Source organism: Cetorhinus maximus, chromosome 12, assembly GCF_964194155.1.
Source record: "Cetorhinus maximus chromosome 12, sCetMax3.hap1.1, whole genome shotgun sequence".
Classification (NCBI taxonomy): domain Eukaryota; kingdom Metazoa; phylum Chordata; class Chondrichthyes; order Lamniformes; family Cetorhinidae; genus Cetorhinus; species Cetorhinus maximus.
The window spans coordinates 90,105,081-90,127,716 of record NC_135890.1 but is presented as its reverse complement, the minus strand read 5'-3'; the positions used below and the strand labels follow the sequence as shown (position 1 = coordinate 90,127,716).

The 22,636-nt window shown below is 45.9% G+C and overlaps 1 protein-coding gene across 4 annotated transcripts in view; it reads right to left on the bottom strand.

Moving 5' to 3' along the window:
- Positions 1-22,636, bottom strand: part of LOC144687674 (calcineurin B homologous protein 3-like) — a 46,905-nt gene that overhangs the window by 3,457 nt on the left and 20,812 nt on the right. For 2 of the 4 annotated variants that reach the window (XM_078554068.1, XM_078554069.1), the window contains 3 exons: positions 12,212-12,259; positions 9,360-9,522; positions 6,313-6,764 (listed from right to left, as the gene is read on the bottom strand). In XM_078554068.1, the coding sequence (XP_078410194.1) occupies positions 6,328-6,764; positions 9,360-9,522; positions 12,212-12,259 (648 nt within the window). In that variant the 3' untranslated portion in view covers positions 6,313-6,327. Of the gene's footprint in view, positions 1-6,312; positions 6,765-9,359; positions 9,523-12,211; positions 12,260-22,636 lie in introns of those variants that run through there. The other 2 variants (XM_078554070.1, XM_078554072.1) reach the window with 2 other exon arrangements.

Here is a 22,636-nt window from a genome sequence, read left to right as displayed (position 1 = left end):
CATTTGCTGTTTGAATTAGTTTTTCCTCATGTTGCCATTACTACTTTTACCAATTACCTTAAATCTGTGCCTCCTGGTTCTCCTTATCTACTCTGTCCAGACCCCTCATGATTTTGAATACCCCTATCAAATCTTCTCTCAGCTTCCTTTTCTCCAAAGAAAACGCTCTCAACTTCCACAACTATCTATGTATCTGAAGTTCTTTATCCTTGGAATCGTTCTCATAATCTTTTCTGCACTTTCACTAATGCCTTCACATCCTTCATAAATGGTAGTGCCAGAACTGGATGCAGTACTCCAGTTAAGGCCAAACTGCTGTATTATACAGATTTAAAATAACTTCCTTGCGTTTGTAGTCTATGCATTATTTTAAAGCCCAGGATAATGTAAGCTTTATTAACCACTCTCTCAACCTGTCCTGCCACCTTCAAATATTTATGCATTTATACATCCAGCTCCCTCTGCTCCTGTATCCCCTTTAGAATTTACCCTTATTTTTATATTGTCTCTCTGCCTTCCTACCAAAATGAATCATTTCACACTTCTTTGCATTAAATTTCATCCGCCACTTTTCCACCCAGTTTACCAACCTGTCTTTGCCTTTTTGGAGTTCTACACTCTCCTCACAGTTTACAATACTTCCTAGCTTTGTATCATCTGCAAACTATGAAATTTCATTAATACACACATATATATATATACATATAGATCAGGAAGAGCAGGAGTCCTAATACTGACCCTGGGGAACTCTATTATAAACCTTCCTCTAGTCTGCAAAAACAACCATTAACCACTACTCTCTCTTCCCTGTCACTCAGCCAACTTTATATCCATGTCACTCTGTACCTTTTATTCCATGAACTCTATCTTTGCTTACAAGCCTGTTGTGCAGCACTTTATCAAAGTGCTTCTTTTGTAAGTCCATGTACACCACATCAACAGCATTACCTTCTCTGCTGCCTCATCAAAAACTCAAGCACGTTAGTTGAACATGATTTGCCCTTAAATTCCTGATGGCTTTCCTTAATTAATCCGTGTTTGCCCAAGTGGCGATTAATTTTGTCCCGAATTATCATTTCTAAAAGCTTCCCCACCTATGAGGTTAAACTAAAGCCCAAAACTTATTTTCTGGTTAATACAGATGACTACATGGAAAGAAGGTAGAAAACAGAGTAATCAAAAGAGGTAAGGAAATGAAAAACAAGGGCACATTTTAGTTCCATTTAGCCAGCTGTTTAACTAACAGAATACTCAAAGGTTTAGTCATGGGGTTTCTGTTCAAAATATTTATAAATTATCTTGTTGTAGTTACTTGAAGATGTGTACTAATGGAATTTCAAAGCAGTGTTCAATACATCCGATGATTTTCTAAATCATGAGATCCATGGTTACGTGCTGTGTTCAACGTGTGACACAAAGTTATTGCCTTAAATTCTTATGTAACTATCTTAACCTTGAGAATTTATGTCAGTTAATGGAATTAAAATTTATGGCATTTGGTTTCCTTGATGTGAAAATATTTTTTAAGATTAATGTAGTAATACTTAATGGGAGCTGAAGGATCTTGATAATTTTGCAACAGTAAATCTGAAGGTCTTTTTAATTCTTTCACAGGATGTGGGTGTTGCTGGCTAGGCCAGCATTTGAAGCCCATCCCTAATTATCCTTGAGAAGGTGGCGGTCAGACACCTTCTTGAACCCCTGCATTCTATGTGGTATAGGTACACCCACAGTGCTGTTAGGAAGAGAGTTCCAGGATTTTGATCCAGCAACAGAGAAAGAACGGCGATATCTTTCCAATTCAATGGTGTGTGGCTTGGAGGGGAACTTGCAGATGGTGGTGTTCCTATCTATCTACGGCCCTTGTCCTTCTAGATGGTAGAGGTCATGGGTTTGGAAGGTGCTGTTGAAGGAGCCTTGGTGATTTGCTGCAATGCATCTTGTAGATGGTACACGATTGAATGATGCTGCCACGATGCATCGGTGGTGGAGGGAGTGAATGTTTGTGGATGTGGTGCCAATTAAGTGGGCTGCTTTGTCCTGGATGGTGTCAAGCTTCTTGAGTGTTGTTGGAGCTGTACTCATCCAGGCAAGCGGAGAGTATTCCATCACACTCCTGACTTGTGCCTTTTAGATGGTGGACAGGCTTTGGGGAGTCAGGAGGTGAGTTACTCGCCATAGAATTTCCAGCCTCTGACCTGTTCTTGGAGCCACAGTGTTTATATGGCTGATCCAGTCCAGTTTCTGGTCAATGGTAACCCCCATGGTGTTAATGATGGGGGATATAGCGATGGTAATGCCATTGAATGTCAAGGGGCAGGTGGTTGGATTCTCTCTTGTCATTACCTGGCACTTGTGTAGCACGAATGTAACTTGCCACTTATCAGTCCAAGCCTGAATGTTGTCCAGATCTTGCTGCACATGGCCATAGACTGCTTCAGTATCTGAGGAGTCGCGAATGATGCTGAACATGATACATTAGTTCATGTGGCAGGACTACAGAATTAACTTTTTCCACAATCGATTATAGGGAGGTTCACTTTCAGGGATACACAACAATTGGGTAGATGTCATAATCACACTTGTAGCTCCTGTGAAAACTGTGGGACTGAAGCAGTACCATGACCAAACACAATTATCCATGTATATCACTGGATCTGCAATGTTACTCATGAATCAGACGTTATACTATTTCAAGGATGAAGTTGGAACATGGAAGTGGGGACCATGGTCCATTGCAAGAAATCACAGCAAAGATAGTGACGCAGATGTCATTTTCTGACGAGGAAAATAATTTGTATTTTTCTTACCACTGTTAGTTGGTTAGGTAAGCATTTTCAAAACGGGCTCAATTTGTGCCCAAAGTGAAAACCCTACCCCATAATTTGTATGCTTTGACTATGTAAGGAATCTAATTGTGACTCTCTGTTTTTGAGTTTGTGATGAACAGTATCAGAGATTTAATTAGTGTAGCTTCTGCTTGTTTAACTAACACAATTTTTTTTGTCGCTTCTCATAGTTGCAGGTTTCCCCTGTGTTGCTGTTTTTGGAATATGAAATCTGAACCACAGAAGGCATCTGAAGGGTGAGGGACTGTGGGTGGGAATTTCCCATCCGCACTTTAAGTGCAGTGACAGATGTGAGAATCTGCCATTTTCCCACCGGCCGCAATGGCGGGTTTTCACACTGTGTCATCCGCTACCCACCTAGTTAATTATGCACACACGGGAAAAAACATTGGATTGCAGGCAGGTGGCCTCTGATTCGCCCACCCTGCTGTGAGATCACCAGTACCTCACTCCAGGCACCATATTTAAACAGCAGCTGCACACAGCTATCTCACTGCATGCAGCGCAGGACTGCTCCTCAGAAGATATGGCCCCGGAAGGCAAGAAAGGTCATACGAGCCCCCAAGTTGACTGATGCCTCCCTGGGCCACCTACTGGACACCATGGAGGCCCACTGCGATGTCCTCTAATCACGCTCTGGCCAGAGGAGGTCCACTAACATCACCACTCCAGCTTGGCAGGTGGTGGCAGAGGTGGTCTGTGCCAACGCTGCACAGAGGAGGTCAGCCATCCAGTTCAGAAAGAGGATGATCTCATCCATTTCACCAGGGTAAGTCAGCCAACTCATCATTCTCAACTCTCACAATCACAAGCCAATCAGCCATTCGCAGGATGACACTCCACAGGAACCTCGCCACTCACTTTCTCACATACACCTTCACATCTCCATCTGGCCTCATATCCTCTGGAGCTCACATCCTTATCCCGTCTATGTCTTCACTCAGTGCCTACACATGGCAGGCATCCTTATCACCTGCCCACACTCTCTCCATCTGTCTTTATGCAGGACAAGCTCACACAAAATTGGAGAGAGAGGTCCCAGACTGGGGATGGAGTGTCTGATTTCAAGGTCCTCATCGGAGGACCACGGAGAGGTCAGCGACAATCACCCAAGTGAGAATCCTGCACCAGTTCATCCCTCAGAAAACAAGACTGTGAGTCAATTGAGTGTTTATTGAGTCACCTGCCATGCACTAATCTCTACTTTCTTTCATGGGCACCTCTCTAAGCACCGCACACCCTCAGCCAGCCAGGCCCTCAACTTGAGCCCCAATAACACTGCAGATGCGGAATCTGAGGACAGCACTGTTGAAGGCCCGTCACAGTGCTCACCCCACCCTCCACCACTGCAGAGACACACATCTTGGTGGGACCTAGTTCTAAAGCAGGCTCGGGGTCACAATCTGATGTGCACAATTGGTCCACCAGAGCCATCGGAGGTAGTCAGCACTTGGAGGGCTGCTGGATGCCGGGATTCTGCTGAGTCCGAGTCAGATGACGAGCCTCCGGACTCGGTCCTTTCTCAGTCGATGGAGCTGCAGAGACAAACATGGAACATCAGGAAAGGATGTCAGCTGCATTCTTTAGATATCAGCACACAATGGAGGAGTTCATCTGTGTTCAGTCTGAATTAATAGTGCCAGCATGCCAATGCATCAAGGTCAACACTGGTAAGGATGGCAGCTACCATGGAGACCTTGGTCCAAGATATAGGTCCTGCAGTGCAGCAGAAAGTGCACTTCATTGGTGCAGGCATTGGTGGTATCCATCGGTAGCTACGCGAGAGGGGGGATGGAGAGATCTTACTCCAGCTTATCTTTCTCCTCATGGAGTCAGCCCGGGGCACTCGGGCACCCATAGGGATGAAGACCAGCAGCTGGATACCCTGGGGTCATCCACCCAGGTGACTTTGGAAGTGTCCAGCTGATCCCAATCCCCTCTTCCTGTTACCCCATCACCTCCAGCTCCACAGGCTGAGGAGGGTGCACCTGGCCCACAGCGGGAGACCTAAAGCAGGCTGGGGCCCTCCAAGTCTCAGCCCTCCAGAGGAGGCCCGACAACAAGGTGTAGCAGTCAGCAGGCTGCCTCTACCTCCACTGTGGATGTTGGGGAAGCACCAAGACATAGCGTAGGGTCAGGAAGACAAAATAATATTAGGATCAGATCGGTGGCACGGGTGTTAAACACATGTATATAGTGTTCACAAATATAAATAGAATAGCACCCATTTCACATATCCTCCATCCATGTATATGCCTCCTCTTTATGAGGAGCTGTGTCGATGTCAATCATGCGTGACACCATGGTCCTTCCCCCCCATTTATCACAGATATTGCTCTCATGTGCCTCTGGTCAATGTTGTATTCTTCCAACTGGCTACACTGTGTGCCCCTTCTCAGATTGTTTCCGACATCAGTTATGCCTCATTCTTAAAGTAAAATGTGCTTGTGGAAGGGAGCTTGTCTTTCGTTTTGCTGGGTCATGTAATGTTGGATCTTGGCTGTGTAAGATTGAGGCTGAGGTGTTCAGTCATCTCCTCAGCATTATTGAAAGGTGAAGGTTTGGTGTGCAAGGAAAGATGTTGAAACACATTGAGAAGGTTCATATGTACAGGAACTGTTCTCTCTGTCATCCGGCAGGGTTTTCAGTCAATGAGCACAAAATCCCAGCCCATGTCTGCTCCTGTCTGCCTGGAGTGTTGCCCACTCTCCGAGGCTACATCTGATAACCTCACCCATAAGTGTGACCACCTTCCCAGTTTAATGTGCTGAAGCTCTGTGGCTTCATTATTGGCCTGACGCCCGACGCTACAACCTTGAGCTTTTCCCGCCTCGTTGTTGTCTGCATAGCACCCCCTCACCGAAAGAGTCACTGATAACTCTAAATGAAGATGTGTTGTGGTCAATGGAGCCTTTGAGAGCATGCTCTCGATGTGCATATGTCATTCTTGATGGGGAAAACAATGTTGGGGGCAGCAATGGCCAAGGAGCCAGGGTGTAATGAAGCTGAAGTGTGCTCTTTAATGTGAACCAAGCCTCACATTCAGGTCTCCATAGTGTTGTTGCTGCGTCGAGGTCGCAAGGGCCAGGGTCGGCCATTAGGAGGGACTGTCTGTGTGCAAGACGAGGCATTCTAATGTGTAGCCAGCAAGTGTGTGAACATGGTTATCCTCAGGTGGTCAATCTATATGGAAAGGTCAGGCTACATGTAGGCCCGCAGAGTGCTGGCTATCAGCTTAATGGAGATGAAGGTGACACACAGAATTGAGTCATGAAGACCTGCATTACATCCTCAGCTGCCTTGGCCCGAGTACCAGGGAGCTTTGATAGCCACGTGAGTATAGTTGATGGCAACCTGCACTAATGGGAAACCGGAAATCGCAGCAAAGCTCAGTGCTCTGGCATCCTGGCTGACTTGATCTCAATCGAAGTTAGCGTAGTTGTGGGCCATGGAAAAAAGGACATCTGTTTCCTCCTGGTTACATTTGTGCCTGGAAGCTTGAGATCCCGCAGAGGTCCCCAGTGGAGCCCTGGAAAGAGCCAGTTGCGTTGAAGTTAAGAGCAGCGGTGATTTTAACAGCTACTGGCAATGGATGTCCTCCCAGTCCCTGTGGCGTCAAATCCTGCAGAATGAGGCAGATGTATGCCACCACATCCCTGGACATGTGGAGACATCGGGGATTGTTCATCTGCAGAAAGAATGTGCGTCTTCTTGAGAGTCGGCTACGCAGGACATTTCTGTGAGCCTCATCCTCAGTGGCCGCACGGTGCCCTGTTGCATCTTGCTCATAAGGATGAAGCTCCTCCATTTGGAGAGCCAGGCGCCTCTGTTGCAATCTCTTTGCCTTCTCTCCTGCCTGTATGCAATGATGCAGGCAGCAATAATCCAGCATCCATCTTGCTGAAGGTCTCCTCTCTGCAGCATAAATGAGAAAAAGACATGAGTCAGCATGAGCCTCCAAATGTCCTGTTTCTGTCGATGATTAGTGACTGACTTAGGTTCAAGTTGTTGAGTCCAATGGGGAACTTTAGCACTTGGAACAAGGGGTTAACATAAGGAGATCGATTAGTGCCAGGAATGAGGATTCATGTTGCGTGAATGCGCCTCGGTGCTTAACTCTCCTGATTCCCTGCATTGCCACTGAAAGACATCTAATATGTCTCTGGTGTGCATCTCCCCTCATTTGGCAAAACACAATTCAATTGAGTGCCCCTTCAATTGGCCTCCCTGTGCAGAGCACCAGTCCTCCATTGGCCCTCAGAGCCCTCACCATTAGCATCTCACCTCATTTGAATTTTGTGCTGCGCCATTGCTTCAGGTTGGAAGACTTATAAAGAAGGCAAAGGTACATGGTATACAGGGTAATTTGATAAGGTGGATTCAAAATTGGCTTAGTTGTAGGAGGCAGAGGGTGATGACAGAAGGATGCTTTAGTGACTGGAAGCCAGTGTCCAGTGTTGTACCACAGGGATCTGCGCTCGGTCCCCTATTATTTGTCATTTATATGAACGACATAGATGACTTATGTAGGGGGTAGGATTAGTAAGTTTGCGGTTGACACAAAGATTGGCCGGGTGGTTAACAGTGAGGTTGAGTGTCTTGGACTACAGGAAGATATAGACGGGATGGTCAAATGGGCAGATAAGTGGCAGATGGAATTTAATCCTGAAAAGTGTGAGGTGATACACTTTGGAAGGAGTAATTTGACAAGGAAGTATTCAATGAACAGCATGGCACTAGGAAGTTCTGAGGAACAAAGGGACATTGGCATATGTGTCCATAGATCTCTGAAGGCGGAGAGGCATGTTAGTGGGATGGTGAAAAAGGCATATGGGACACTTGCCTTTAACAATCGAGGCATAGATTACAAAAGTAGTGAGGTCATGTTGGAGTTGTATAGAACCTTGGTGAGGCCACAGCTGGAGTACTGTGTGCAGTTCTGGTCGCCACATCATAGGAAGGATGTGATTGCACTGGAGGGGTTGCAGAGGAGATTCACCAGGATGTTGCCTGGGATGAAACATTTAAGTTATGAAGAGAGGTTGGATAGACTTGGGTTGTTTTCGTTGGAGCAGAGAAGACTGAGGGGCGACCTGATCGAGGTGTACAAGATTATGAGGGGTATGGACAGGGTGGATAGGGAGCAGCTGTTCCCCTTAGTTGAAGGGTCAGTCACAAGGGGGCATAAGTTCAAGGTGAGGGGCAGGAGGTTTAGGGGGGATGTGAGGAAAAACTTTTTTACCCAGAGGGTGGTGATGGTCTGGAATGCACTGCCTGGGAGGCAGGTTGCCTCACATCCTTTAAAAAGTACCTGGATGAGCGCTTGGCATGTCATAACATTCAAGGCTATGGGCCAAGTGCCAGTAAATGGGATTAGGTAGGTAGGTCAGGTGTTTCTCACATGTCGGTGCAGACTTGATGGGCCGAAGGGCCTCTTCTGCACTGTGATTCTGGAGGATGGTGATGCTGATCTCTCACTCCCAGACCAGCTTGACCCCTCGCTGTGTGACTGTGAAAGTCCCTCCCATTGGCCTGAAGGAGCTCTATTTCCAGGTTTCCCTACATCCAACAACACTCAATCCTCCCCTCCAATCCTTGAACCCTTTGGGCTTGTGGTGGAAATCTGTATGTTGCTCCCTGAATCTTTGGAGGTGGATCTGCCTGTGCCCAGTGTGGACCTCACCCCTCCCCGTCTTGAGGCCTCTTGACCAGTTAGACATATAGCACATCCCTCCCCAGAAACCTCCAATGCCCCTACACAACCTTTTCCTCATCTACAGGCTGCAGATGCCTCCCCTGTCTGTGAGTGTGCCAGAAACCCCCCCCTGGACAAAGTTGCATGATGCTACAACCACTCCCTATGCACAACATTCTGGCCACCATTGACTCTGGACTGACATGCCCTCACCCTCCCTGGACTGGGACAAGCACAGTCTGTGTGAGGTCAACCATGTAAAATGAAATGCTTTTCATACCGCGATCCTCCCATTCTGGCCGCAACTTGCTTATATCCCTTTGTGACAGACTCTTCCCCATTTTGGCCCAGAGGACGCCACACCCTCAAATCCCCCCATGTCATGTTTCTGAGTTGAATCTCTGTCCACTGTTGGTACTGGTAGAGGCCTTGCTCTGTGGCCCCTTCCACAATCTCTGTCCATTATTGCCCCCTTCCCTGGTGGAGGCCTTGCTCTGTGGCCCCTTCCACAACACCCCCACCTTACTGCTGGTCTGGTAGGTAGAGCCTTGCCTGGGATACCCCCCAGAGAGTGATGTGGTGCTGCCTGTGAAGTCTGGCGCTGAGTCGAGGTGCCGTGTGATGAAAGGTAGGTGAGCAAATCTCAAAGTCACGAGTGAAGTGCTGCTCGGCATGTCGCTTATATCCGGTACAGAAACACATTTGTCCAATTTGACGCCGATGTGCCCTCTTGATCTAGCGTTGGGGGGTTGATACTGGCAAGCAGGCTTTATAATGAGTATTCATAACATTCAAATGTATTCAAATTGCCTTACCGACATTGTGCGTCGGGAAACACGCTCTGCCAAGTCGATAGGTCCCTGTTTTCCAGCCAAGGTAAAATTGATTTTTTATCATCTCACAATATTTTCCGCTCCTGCCCGCCATGACACCCACTGTGGGCAGGACCGGAAAATCCCAGCCAATGTGTGTGTAGATCTACCATTTTAAAAGTAATAATAGATAAAGTCTTCTAATAACATAGCTGTCATGCACGCAAAGCCTGTGTCATAAGTGCAACTGGTTGTTCATGTTCATAAAACAGCAATAGGTACAAGGGAAACATTGAAAACAAAATGTTAACTTTTATTTTACTGTTTTCTGGTTACCTTAATAATTTGACCTCTCCCAAGGGTAGGACCTGGGGATTCACGAGCAAGTGCCAACTGAAGACAAACTCTCCTCAGCAATTAGCACCTGATGACCTCAGGATGTGCCAGTCATAGCAATTAACATCTAATCTAAAGTATTGGAGAAGTCAAAGTTGGTGGTGATAAAGGTATAAGCAAGATCTTCATTGATGGCTAGGATGAAGGACTGAGTTAGGCAGTGTTCCATTGGTGCAAACAGGCAGATTTGGTTGCGTGTCTAAAAGAACGCCACAATTGCACACTGCCGATGTCAGATCAGGAGAAAAATTAAATTAGGGACTATCTTGCAAAGATTTTTTGTGCAAGTGGAGCATTTGATCTTGCTGATGTTAAATTTGAGGTAGTTCTGGCTCACGTGTTACCACCATCTTGATGGTAGCAATGAAGTTGAAACCGTTAGCACAGTAGAACTGGGTGTTGATAGCAAGCTGACCCCATGCCAACAGGGTGCTGCTATGGATAAGCATGTATACAAGGAATAGGAGAAGCTCAAGGGTAGAATTGTGGGGGCCTTCCAAGATGACATACAGGATGGGATGAGGATCCTTTAAGCTGCAACTGGCATTATGCTGGCAGGAGTAAAGCTAAATAAAGACAATTCTGCAGCTGAGGACTGTGGAGGAGAGGGTAATGATGACAGATTAAGTGGCTGAGCCTGTATTGATTTCTGTGGAGAGATTAAGGAGGACACAGAGAGATAGATTGGCATGATTGCAGCAATAAAGGATGACAATGGTGACTTTGACTGAGGCAGCCAAACTGATGGATTCACACAAGGAATGATTCCCCACCAGAAGTACAGTTGGTCTTGCAGGGAAAGGCCAATTAATCACATTTCAATTTTGGCAACAGACTACTTCCCTCAAGCCTGCTCTTTTATGCAGATTAGGAAAGGGCTATGAGGATGTAAACACTCCGTTAGATTTTATATTACACATGGTATAACACCCTAGTTATTATAAAATAGTGGCTTACCTCCAACCTACTGTGAGCAACATCATGGATTATCCAGTATATTTATTAACTGTGTTCTAGTTAATGCTTTAGCTCCATATCATAATACAGGCTGCTGGTGAGCCATTGTATACTGATATCTGAACTGGTTAAGCCTCTGAATTTGGTAGACAGGGTTGTCTATCGGAATTTTAGTGTCCTCCAATTAGTTTACTTGTCAGTGTTGCATTTTACTAATTTTGTGTCAAAATTGTTGTGTCAAAACATGATCAGGTTGTGTCTGCGATCTGACCATTTCCATTTTTACAGTTCAGCTTTTTTGTTGACTGCTTTTCCATTAAAGCATTTGTTTTTTTTTCAAATTTCTAAGATAGGTGGTTGGAGCAGGAAGGCAAAAGAAAAAGGTAAATTAAATAGTTTAAATGTAAAGAATAAATCGTTAAAGTAGGGGAAAAAAGTTAAAATACAAAAGAAAAAAGAACAAAAATGCTACAATGTAAACAAATGTAAGTTGATTTCAGTAGTTTAGGGTTGATACTACAGTAATAAAACTGAACTTGATATTTGAGTACATATTGCAACATGTATATTTAGCATCAGAGTGTGAACTGAAACCAACAAAACTGGTTCACCACCATCCTGCCCTCGGGCCCACATGTCCGTCCTTGGCCTGCTGCAGTGTTCCAGTGAAGCCCAACGCAAACTGGAGGAACAGCACCTCATCTTCCGATTAGGCACTTTACAGCCTTCTGGACTTAACATTGAGTTCAATAGCTTCAGACCATGAACTCTCTCCTCTATCCTCAACCCTTTTTTTTAATCTTTTTTTTTCAAAATTACTTATTTTTTATCCACTTATTTTTATATATTTTAATGTTTATTCTTTGTTTTATCCCCTCTTTTATCACATTTTCTATCCTGTTTTCCCCACCACTGCCTGCATCCCCCACCCCACCCCCAAAAGGGTCATCTGTTAGTTGTTCCATGTTGTTCTTTCACTTAGTGCTTATCCTTGTTCTGCTATTATCACATTCTGCTTTCTTACCTTTATGCCACTATAAGCACCTTTTTTTAGCCCTTACCACTACCATTAACACCCCATTTGTCCTTTAGTTCACGACATCTTTGTCAATCTCTCCTTTGCCCCCACCTATCGCTGACCTTCTATCCAGTTTCACCTGCTCTACTCCCTTAAACAGTATAAATTTCATCACATTTCTACTTCTGTTTAGCTATGAAGAAGGGTCACATGGACTTGAAACATTAACTCTGTTTCTCTCTCCACAGATGCTGCTAGACCTGCTAAGTTTTTCCAGCATTTTCTGTTTTTGTTTCAGATTTCCAGCATCCACAGTATTTTATTTCTATAAAACTAGTTGACCGAGCAGTTACTTGGAATCCATCAACAGTCATTTGTAGAGTGTGATATCATTGTATTACATTATCAGTTTTGCATATGGCCTACTTTTACTTTAGAAATTTTATATTAATTTCATTTGTGTTTAAGGGAAACAAATACAGACCTTAAAGAAGTCATTAAAGGTTATTCCGTCGTACACTTGATCAGGTTCCTGGAGAAATTTTTAAAAATCAAAAATTAATATAAATGACACATTAGTATGAAGATGAGCATATTTTGTTAGGTCAGAGCTAAGACTTTCATCAGAAAGTGTAATTTAATATCTTTTAAAATCCCATTTATTACAGCGGGGGACCAGGTGACATAGTCATGGGACTAATAATCCAGAGACCCAGTGTAATGCTCTGGGGACCCGGGTTTGAATCCCAACATGGCAGATGGTGGAATTTCAATTCAGTAAAAATATCTGGAATTAAAAATCTAATGATGCCCAAGAAACCATGTCGTTTATCGTAAAAAAAAAACTCATCTGGTTCACTAATGCCCTTTGGAAAGGAAATCTGCTATCCTTACCTGGCCTGGCCTACATGTGACTTCAGGCCCACAGCAATGTGTTGACTCTCACATGCCCTCTGAAAAGGCCTAGCGAGCCATTCAGTTGTATCAAACCACTAAAAACAAGTCCATAAGGAATGAAACTGGACTGGACCACCTTGCATCAACTTAGGCACCGGAAACGACTATAGAAAACTCAGCCCTGTCGACTCTGCAAAGTCCTCCTTACTAACATCTGGGGGCTTGTGCCAAAATTGGGAGTGCCATCTCACAGACTAGTCAAGCAACAGCCTGTCATAGCCATACTCACGGAATGATACCTTACAGAATATGTCCCAGACATCACCATCCATGGGTTGGAGTCATACCTAGCTCAAAGGAAGATGGTTGTGGTTGTTGGAGGTCAGTCATCTTATCTCCAGGACATCACTGCAGGAGTTCCTCAGGGTAGTGTCCTAGGCCCAACCATCTTTAGCAGCCTTCCTTCCATCATAAGGTCATAAGTGGGGATGTTCGCCGATGATTGTACAATGTTCAGCACCATTCGCGACTCTTCAGATACTGAAGAAGTCCATGTCCAAATGCAGCAAGACCTGGACAATATCCAGGCATGGGCTAACAAGTGGCAAGTAACATTCATGCCACACAATTGTCAGGCAATGACCATCTCCAACAAGAGAGAATCCAACCATCACCCCATGATGTTCAATGGCATCACTGAATCCCCCACTATCAACATCCTGGGGGGTTACCATTGACCAGAAACTGATCTGGACTAGCCTTATAAACACTGTGGCTACAAGAGCAGGTCAGAGGCTAGCAATTGTGCGACGAATAACTCACCTCCTGACTCCCCAAAGCCTGTCCACCATCTACAAAGCACAAGTCAGGAGTGTGATGGAATACTTGCTTAGATGAGTGCAGCTCCTACAACACTGAAGAAGCTGGACACCGTCCAGGAAAAAGCAGTCCACTTAATTGGCACCACATCCACAAACATTCACTCCCTCCACCACTGACTCACAATAGCAGCAGTGTGTACCATCTACAAGATGCACAGCAGGAATTCACCAAGGCTTCTTAGACATCACCTTCCAAACCCACGACCACTACCTCCTAGGAAGACAAAGGCAGCAGATAGACACCGCCATCTGCGACTTCCCCTCCAAGTCACTCACCATCCTGACTTGGAAATATATCGCCGTTCCTTCACTGTTGCTGGGTCAAAACCCTGGAACTCCCTTCCTAACAGCATTGTGGGTGTACCTACATCACATGGACTGCAGCGGTTCAAGAAGGCAGCTCACCACCATCTTCTCAAGGGTAACTAGGGATGGGTAATAAATGCTGACCCAGCCAGCGAAGCCCACGTCCTGTGAATGAAAAAAAAAATGTCCTCTCCCACCGGCAGGACAGACCCAGCAGAGGTAGCGGGACAGTGGTATAGAGTCAGGAGGAAGTTTCCATGGGAGTCCTCAATATCGACAGGCGGTGAGGGAACCAAGAGGGAAAAATATACTTGACTTGGTTTTCACCGACCTGCCTGCCGCAGATGCATCTGCACATGGCAATATCAGTTGAAGTGACCATGGCGGAGTCCTGTCTTCACATTGAGTATACCCTCTATTGTATTGTGTAGCTCTGCCACTGTGCTAAATGGGATAGATTTCAAACAGATCTAACAACTCGAGGCTGGGCAACTATGAGGCGCTATGGGCCATCAGCAGCAGCAGAATTGTTCTCACTATAATTTGTAACTTCATAGCCCGACATATCTCCCACTCTACCATTACCAAGCCAGGGGATCAACTCTGATTCAATGAAGAGTGCAGGAGGGCATGCCAGGAGCAGCACCAGGCATACCTAAAAATGAGGTGTCAACTTCATGAAGCTACAACACAGGATTACTTGCATGCCAAACAGCATAAGTAGCAAGTGATAGACAGAGCTAAGCGGTTCCACAGTCAACAGTTCAGACCTAGGCTCTGCAGTCCTGCCACATCCAGTCGTGAATGGTGATGGACAATTAAACAACTCGAGGAGTAGGTTCCACAAATATCCCCATCCTCAATGATGGGGGAGCCCAGCATTTCAGTGCAAAAGATAAGACTAAAGCATTTGCAATAATCTTCAGCCAGATTGGATGATCCATCTTGGTCTCCTCTGGAGGTCCCGAGGATCACAGATGCCAGTCTTCAGTCAGTTCAGTTCATTCTACGTGATATCAAGAAACGGCTGAAGCCACTGAATATTGCAAAGGCTATGGGCCCTGACAATATTCTGGCAATAGTACTGAAGACTTGTGCTCCAGAACTTACCACGACCCAAGCCAAGCTGTTCCAGTGCAACTACAACACTGGAATCTACCCAGCAATGTGGAAAATTGTCCAGGTGTGTCCCATGCACAAAAATCAGGACAAATCCAACCCGGCCAATTACTGCCCCATCAGTCTACTCTCAATCATCGGTAAAGTGTTGGAAGGGGCCATCAACAGTGCTATCAAGCGGCACTTGCTTAACAATCACCTGCTCACTGATGCTCGTTTGGGTTCCACCAGGGCCACTCAGCTCCTGACCTCATTACAGCCTTGGCTCAAACATGGACAAAAGAGCTTAACTCCCAAGGTGAAGTGAGAGTGACTGGCCTTGACATCAAGGCAGTATTTGACCGAGTGTGGTATCAAGGAGCCCTAGCAAAACTGGAGTCAATGGGAATCAGGGGGAAAATGCTCCACTGGTTAGAGTCATACCTAGCACAGATGGTTGTGGTGGTTGGAGGTCAATCATCTCAGTTCCAGGACATCACTACAGGAGTTCCTCAGGGCCCTAGGCCCAACCACCTTCAGCTGCTTCAACAATGACCTTACTTCCATCATAAGGTCAGAAGTGGGAATGTTCGCTGACGATTGCACAATTTGCAGCACCATTCGTGAACCCCTCAGATGCTGAAGCAGTCCATGTCCAAATGCAGCAGACCTGGACAATATCCAGGCTTGGGCTGACAAGTGGCAAGTAACATTCACGCCATACAAGTGCCAAGCAATGACCATCTCCAACAAGAGAGAATCTAATCATCACCCCTTGATATTCAATGACATTGCCATCGCTGAATCCCCCACTATCAACATCCTGAGGGATTACCATTGACCGGAAACTGAGCTCGACTAGCCATATAAATACTGTGGCTACAAGAGCTGGTCAGAGGCTAGAAATCCTGTGGCGAGTAACTCACCTTCTGACTCCCCAAAGCCTGTCCACCATTTACAAGGCACAAATTAGGGAGTGTGATGGAATATTCTCCACTTGCTTGAACCAGTGCAGCTCCAACAACATTCAAGAAGCTTGACATCATCCAGGACAAAACAGCCCGCTTGATTGGCACCTCATCCACAAACATTCACTCCCTCCACCACCAACGCGCAGTAGCAGCAGTGTGTACCATCTACAAGATGCACTGCAGGAACTCACCAAGGCTCCTTAGGCAGCACCTTCCAAGCCCACGACCGCTACGATTTAGAAGGACAAGGGCAGCTGATACATGGGAACACCATCACCTGCAAGTTTCCCTCCAAGCCACGCGCTATCCTGACTTGGAAATATATCGCTGTTCCTTCACTGTCGCTGAGACAAAATCCTGGAACTCCCTCTCTAACAGCACTGTGGGTGTACATACACCACATGGACTGCAGCAGTTCAAGAAGGCAGCTCACCACCACCTTCTCAAGGGCAATTAGGGATGGGCAATAAATGCTGGCCTTGGCAGCAAAACCTACATCCCATGAACGAATTAAAAAAGCCCTATAATTACTTGACATGCCAGTGCTTGGAGAATCTACATCATGCATCTCTAAAATTAATTCTGGGGATGTGGGTGTTGCTGAGAAATTGTTCTGGGTAGTGGTGAGCTGAACCGTTGCTGCCTGTCTTGAAGATACTCCCATAATCCTGTTCGGTAAGGAGATCCAGGATTTTCACCCAACGATGGATGATGTCTGTCCAAATCAACATGATGTATAGCTTGGAGGCAATGGTGTTCCCATACACCTGCTCTTGTCCCTTCATTTGGTGGCAATCTTTGCTTTGGGAGGTGCTGCTGTACAAAGTTTTGGCGAGTTGCTGCAGTGCACAGTGTAGCCATAGTACACAGGTGTTTGGAGAGGGTGGATGTTTAGGCTATAAGGCGAGGTGCTGATCAAGTGGACTGTTTTGTCCTGGGATGGTATCAAGCTTGTTAAGTGTTGTTGGACCTAAGTTGCTCCAGCAAGTGGAGAACGTTCCATCACATTCCTGAATCGTGCCTTGTAAGTGGTGGAGGGGCTTTAGGAATCATATAGAGAACAACTTTGACTTGCTCTCGTAGCAATATCAAACCAAATTTTTGTCTCAACAAAGCCTATAAATATGTTAATTTGTAAATTGTTTACCATTTTTAATGCATAACTACTTCTACTAGCCTCTAGAATAAGGGTTTTTCAACTTGCTTTGGTGTTCTTTATGCATGCAAGCGTTCTTTACTGTCAATCCCTTTCATACATTGAACCCAATTCTAGTTACCCCTTTAGACTGTTGCAACGGAATATCTTGAGACTTTAACATGCTATTTTATTCATGTGACTTCCGAACACACTCTAAATAATAAACATTGTGTATTTATAATCTCAATTTTGTTTCTTGCAAGCGAGTTAGTTAGTTGCTTGCAAACATGCTTTAGGTCATTTTTGTTATTTTTCCATTTACAGTGTAAACATTGTCGAATTTGTTTGACTTAACATTTCTGGCAAGCTATCAATTTTTGGTCCCAAGGTTGGACAGTTTCAATTCAATATATATGATTTAATTGAATGGCACTCTATGTCAGTTAGAGTCAGTGTCTTCCTTGCCTCAATCTGCCGCCCATTACTATCACAAATTTGTAATTATAGTTTCCAGAGCAATGAGACAACATGCTGCCTCAGGGAAGTGCCCAATAACATTGTAGACGTTTTGCTGAGCTGCATTGGTTTTGCACCTTCCAAGTTACTTGCACAAAGTTTTCCATCAATACCACTCGTAAAGAGAGCTGTGATAGTGAAAAAGGTGTTACTACCCAAATAGATAAACGTTTTCTTAAAAAAGACACTGTCATCCAAATATTCAGATTTACAAAGAACTTTGAAGTCAAAAGGAAAATAAGGTGGTAGAGTCTGATGAAAAGATTATTTGACATGCAGAAGCCTGCAACCCCTGAGTGTGATGGGTCCTGATACCATGCCAAAATAAATGAAATTCTTGATACTGAAAATCCACTAAACTCAATCTGGCAGGATTGGTGGATAATTGTCCTAACTGCAGAGCAGCATTACAGCAGATAGCATTGGTTCTTCCAAAATGACCTTGGAAAAACTGGAGCTGTTTTCATTAAAACATAGGAGATTATGGGGATTTTAATAGAGGTGTAGAAAAAGAAAATCTTGCATTTATATAGCACCTTTCACACCTGCGGTACCCACCAAAGTCCTTTACAGCCATTGAAGTTCTTTTGAAGAATATTTGTTGATGCAAATTATGAAGTAATGAGGTAATGGGACACAATTAACAGAAACAGACTGTTTTCAAGGTTGAAAGGTCTATTATGAGGGAAACAGAGACGCCATCCTAAATCTCTTACATTTAATATTGAGGAGAAGAAATGTGCAGAGGATTGTGAAGTTGTGGAATACACAACTGGATTTAGTGATTGAAGCATGGACCATGTCAAATCTTAATAACAGCATATAGACAGGTGACTGGCAGAAAGGGGGATGAAAAGACATGGGATTAGCATGGCTACATGTGATGATTGCTCATGTACAGGATAAACACCAACACAGATTTTAAAAAATTTAAAGTTATGGGATTTGGACTTCGCTGGTAGAGCCAGGATTTATTGTCCATCCCTATTTGCCCTTGAGAAGGTGGTGGTGAGCTGCCTTCTTGAACTGCTGCAGTCAATATGGTGTAGGTGCACCCGTGGTGCTATTTAGGAGGGCATTCTAAGATTTTGACCCAGTGACGTTGAAGGAATGTATAGTTCCAAGACAGTTTGTTGTATGACTTGGACATTTCCATGCGTCTGCTGCCCTTATTTTTCTATATTGTAGAGGTCACAGGTTTGGAAGGTGCAGTCAAAGGAGCCTTGGTGAATTGATGCAATGCATATCGTATTTGGTGTACACAACTGCTACTGCGCACTGGTGGTTAATGCATTGAATGTTTAAATTCATGGATGGAGTACAAATCAAGTGGCCTGCTTTGTCTTGGGTGGTGTCGATCTTCTTGAGTGTTGTTGGAGCTGCACTCATCTCGACAAGCAGGGAGTATTCCATCAAACTCCGGACTTGTATCTTATAAATGGTGAACAGACGTTGGGGAATCAAGAGGTGAGTTAGTCGCCACAGAATTCCCAACCTCTGGCCTGTTCTTGTAGCCACAGTATTTATATGGCTGGTCCAATTAAGATTCTGGTCAATGGTAACCCTGAGGATATTGATGGTGGGGGGATTCAGCAACGGTGATGCCATGGAACATTAAGAGGAGATGGTTAGATTCTCTTGATGGAGATGGCCATTGCCTAGCGCTTGTGTGGCACAAATGCAGTTGCCACTTATCAGCTCAAGCCTGAATGCTGTCCAGGTCTTGCTGCGTGCCCACACAGACTGCTTCAGTAGTAATTTAAGTAGTTGCAAATATTACTGAATCCTGTGCAATCACCAGTGGACACCTTCACTTATGATAATAAGATGGAGGGAAGATCATTGATGAAGCAGCTGAAGATGGCTTGGCCAAGGACACTGCCCTAAGGATCTCCTGTAAAGGAGAGTAACTTTCACCTCACTTCTGGAATTCAGCTCTCTTGTGCATGTTTGGACCAAGATTCAGTAGGGGGAGAGGGAGCTTAAAGTGGACTATAAATCAGCTGGATTGAAGAGTCTGATTCTGTGTCATTTACATATAGTTACATAGAATTTACAGCTCAGAAATGGGCCATTTGGCCCAGCTAGTTTATGCTCCACTTTGAGCTTCCTCCCACCCAACTTGGGCAAAAAATATTCAATGATATATTTACAGTGGTAACTTGAAGTTTGATTAATACAACTGAAAATTAGTTTATCACAAAAAATAAGCATTTTAAATAAATGAATTCACCAGCTATGAGTAACTTGATCGTAAATTACAGTATTTTCTAGTTAGATTGGGGTACAGTTGTCAGGTTCCTTAATGGTAAACTTAAGAAAAAATATTCAAAATCTTTCAATTAGTGTCTATGCACCTGAAAGATCCAGCTTAATTTTTGAAGGCTCCTCAAAATCTACGAAGAATGTAATTAGTGGACACTCCCAATGGTGATGAATTCGGGGCCAGTTTTGTGAGTGGTGCCACTCTAGCGCAGATTCTGAGAGATCTGGGAAAGCTCATGTGAACCACACTGAGCTTTTTGGATAACCTGTGTATGTGACATAACTCCACCCACAAAGGATTTCACACCAAGCTCTGCCACCTTAGGGAAACCCAAAACACCTAATGTCCAAATAGATGCAGGGCGGAATCATCCCAAATTTGCACTAAGTGTAGTTTTACCCACTGGCCTCAATGGTGGATTTTCGTGCCAGTTCGTTCCCTTCCTGGTGCATCCCGCCCCATTGCATTCACGGGAAACACGCCGGATCGCTGACAGGTGGGCTCAAATTTGCCCGCCACGCTGTGACCTCAGCGCCCTCACTCTGGGCGCCATATTTAAAGCGCACCAGAGCGCAGCCTACTTCATGTCTACAGTCCAGGACTGCTCCAGGTGACAGGTGGCCCCGAAAGCAAAGGTGATGGCAGCCCTCTCTCTGGGGCACCTGCTGGACACAATGGAAGGCCGCCGCAAACTCCTCTACCCCGGCTCTGGCCGCAGGAGGTCCACCAGAGTTACCAATCCTGTCTGGGTAAGGTGGTGGCAGCGGCAGCCAGTACCAACGGAGCACAGAGGAGGTCAGCCATCCAGTGCAGGGATGGGATGAATGCTCTCATCCATTCTGCCAGGGTAAGTCAACTACCTCATCACTCTCAACACACACTCCCAAACCCATCACACATCCACAGGGATCTCACACCTCAAGGGCCAACACCACTAACTCTCACACACACCCTCACATCTCCATCAGGCTCATACCCTCTCGAGCTCACATCCTCATCCCATCCATGGCTCTGCTCACCACACATACATTCCATGCATCCTTATCATCTGGCATGGCATGCGTCCTGCTCACGCACACTCTCCATCAGTTTTCATGCAGGAGAAGCTGGCTTACAACAGGAGGGAGAGGTCCCAACTGAGGATGGAGAGGCCAACATTAGGCACCTCACACTTTGAGGAGAGTGCCATCGTGCTGACTGGTGAGGACGTGGACTGTGCAAAGGTGAGGTTGGTGGTGTGCACCCAAGTGAGGATCCTGCACCACATCATCCCTCTCTCAACGTAACTGTGAGTGCTCTCTCTCCTGCTTTTGACTCTGCTGCCATGCACTAATTATCTCTACTTTGGTTCACAGGGAGCTCTGCCAAGTGACCGATGCCCTCAGCCAGCCAGTCCCTCAGCTCCATCCACATCCTCACCTCCAGCCAAGAGGACACCTCCTCCATTGAGGAGCTGGAAATAAGCAGCCTGGAAGACCGGTCACAGCGCTTACCCACAACCTCCATCAGCGCAGAGACACACCTCAGTGGGACCTAGATCGAGAGCAGGCTCGGGTTCACACTCTGGTGGTCACCGCACGGACAAGTGTGCGCAACAGGAGGAGGCAAGTTCAGCCGAGCTCCCCAGCACTCGGAGGACTGCTGGGGAAGAGGCATCTGTGAGGTCCGAGTCAGATGACGAGCCTCTGGATTCGGCCTTCCAACTCATTCTGGAGAGTCAATAGAAGGTGGGGGAACATCATGCAGAGTTGTTGGGAGCCCTCAACAGAGTGACACGCGAGTCGGAGGAGTTGCGTCCACCTGCTCTCTGATGAAGTGGTGCCCACATGTGCGCATATGGACTCTACGGGAAGGATGGCGGATGTTTTGGAGACCCTGGTCCAGCAGAACGTGGAGATGTGTGCAGACCTGCACCCCAGCATGGTAGCCATGGGTGAGTTCCTGCAGTGGTAACGCAAGAGGGAAACAGGACACCTCGCCATCCCTCCAGGTGCTCCTTCCCCTCAAGGAGTCAGGCCAGGGCCCTCAGGCCCCGAAGGGAGGAGGAGCGGCAGCTGGGCATCCCTGGGTCATCCACTCATGAATCTCAGAGGCTGTCTGCTCCCTCCGAGTGCCTTTTGCCTGTGACCCCCGCAACCTCATCCTCTGTCAGTGCGGAGGGAGCAGCTGGTCCACAGGAGGACAGCCAAAGCAAGCCGGGGTCCTCAAGGCCTCTGTTCTCCAGAAGACGCACACCGAAGTCATCAGCGGCAACAGGGCCAACAATTATACATGCTGTCTCCACCCCTGCTGCCAACGTCAGAGCAGCACCTGGAAAAGTTAAGAAATTCTGATCACAAGTGGTTGTACGGGTGAATACATTTTGTCACTTTATAATCTGAAAATATATTCACTTTCACTGTAAAATGTGTAATGTTGTCTTTCAGCTTCATTTACAGGCTTTGCAAGTCCTCCTCCTGCATTCACCGGCCCCCACCCCTCCCCACCAGCAGTTCAGCTGCACGCAGCTGGACCAGTTGGATTATGGAGGGAGAAGTGTGTGTGTGGCAGGGCCTTTCAGAGTCTTGTGCAAGCATTCTTGCATGCACGCAGAGTCTTCATCCTTTAAACTCATCTCACTCTCCCGAGCATTTTCAATGCTGCCTGCTGGGGTTCTCTTTCAGCTGTCCATCTGAGCTGACCTGTATCTCCACCCACCTTCTGATCACACTTCCATGCAGAATCTGTGCCCGTCCAGCATGAGGCTCCGCTCACTTTTGATTTGATAACATGGTTGTGGTCAAGTTTCTCGTAATCTCCCCTGTCCTTTCCCCTCTCCCAGTCACCCATGTCTTTT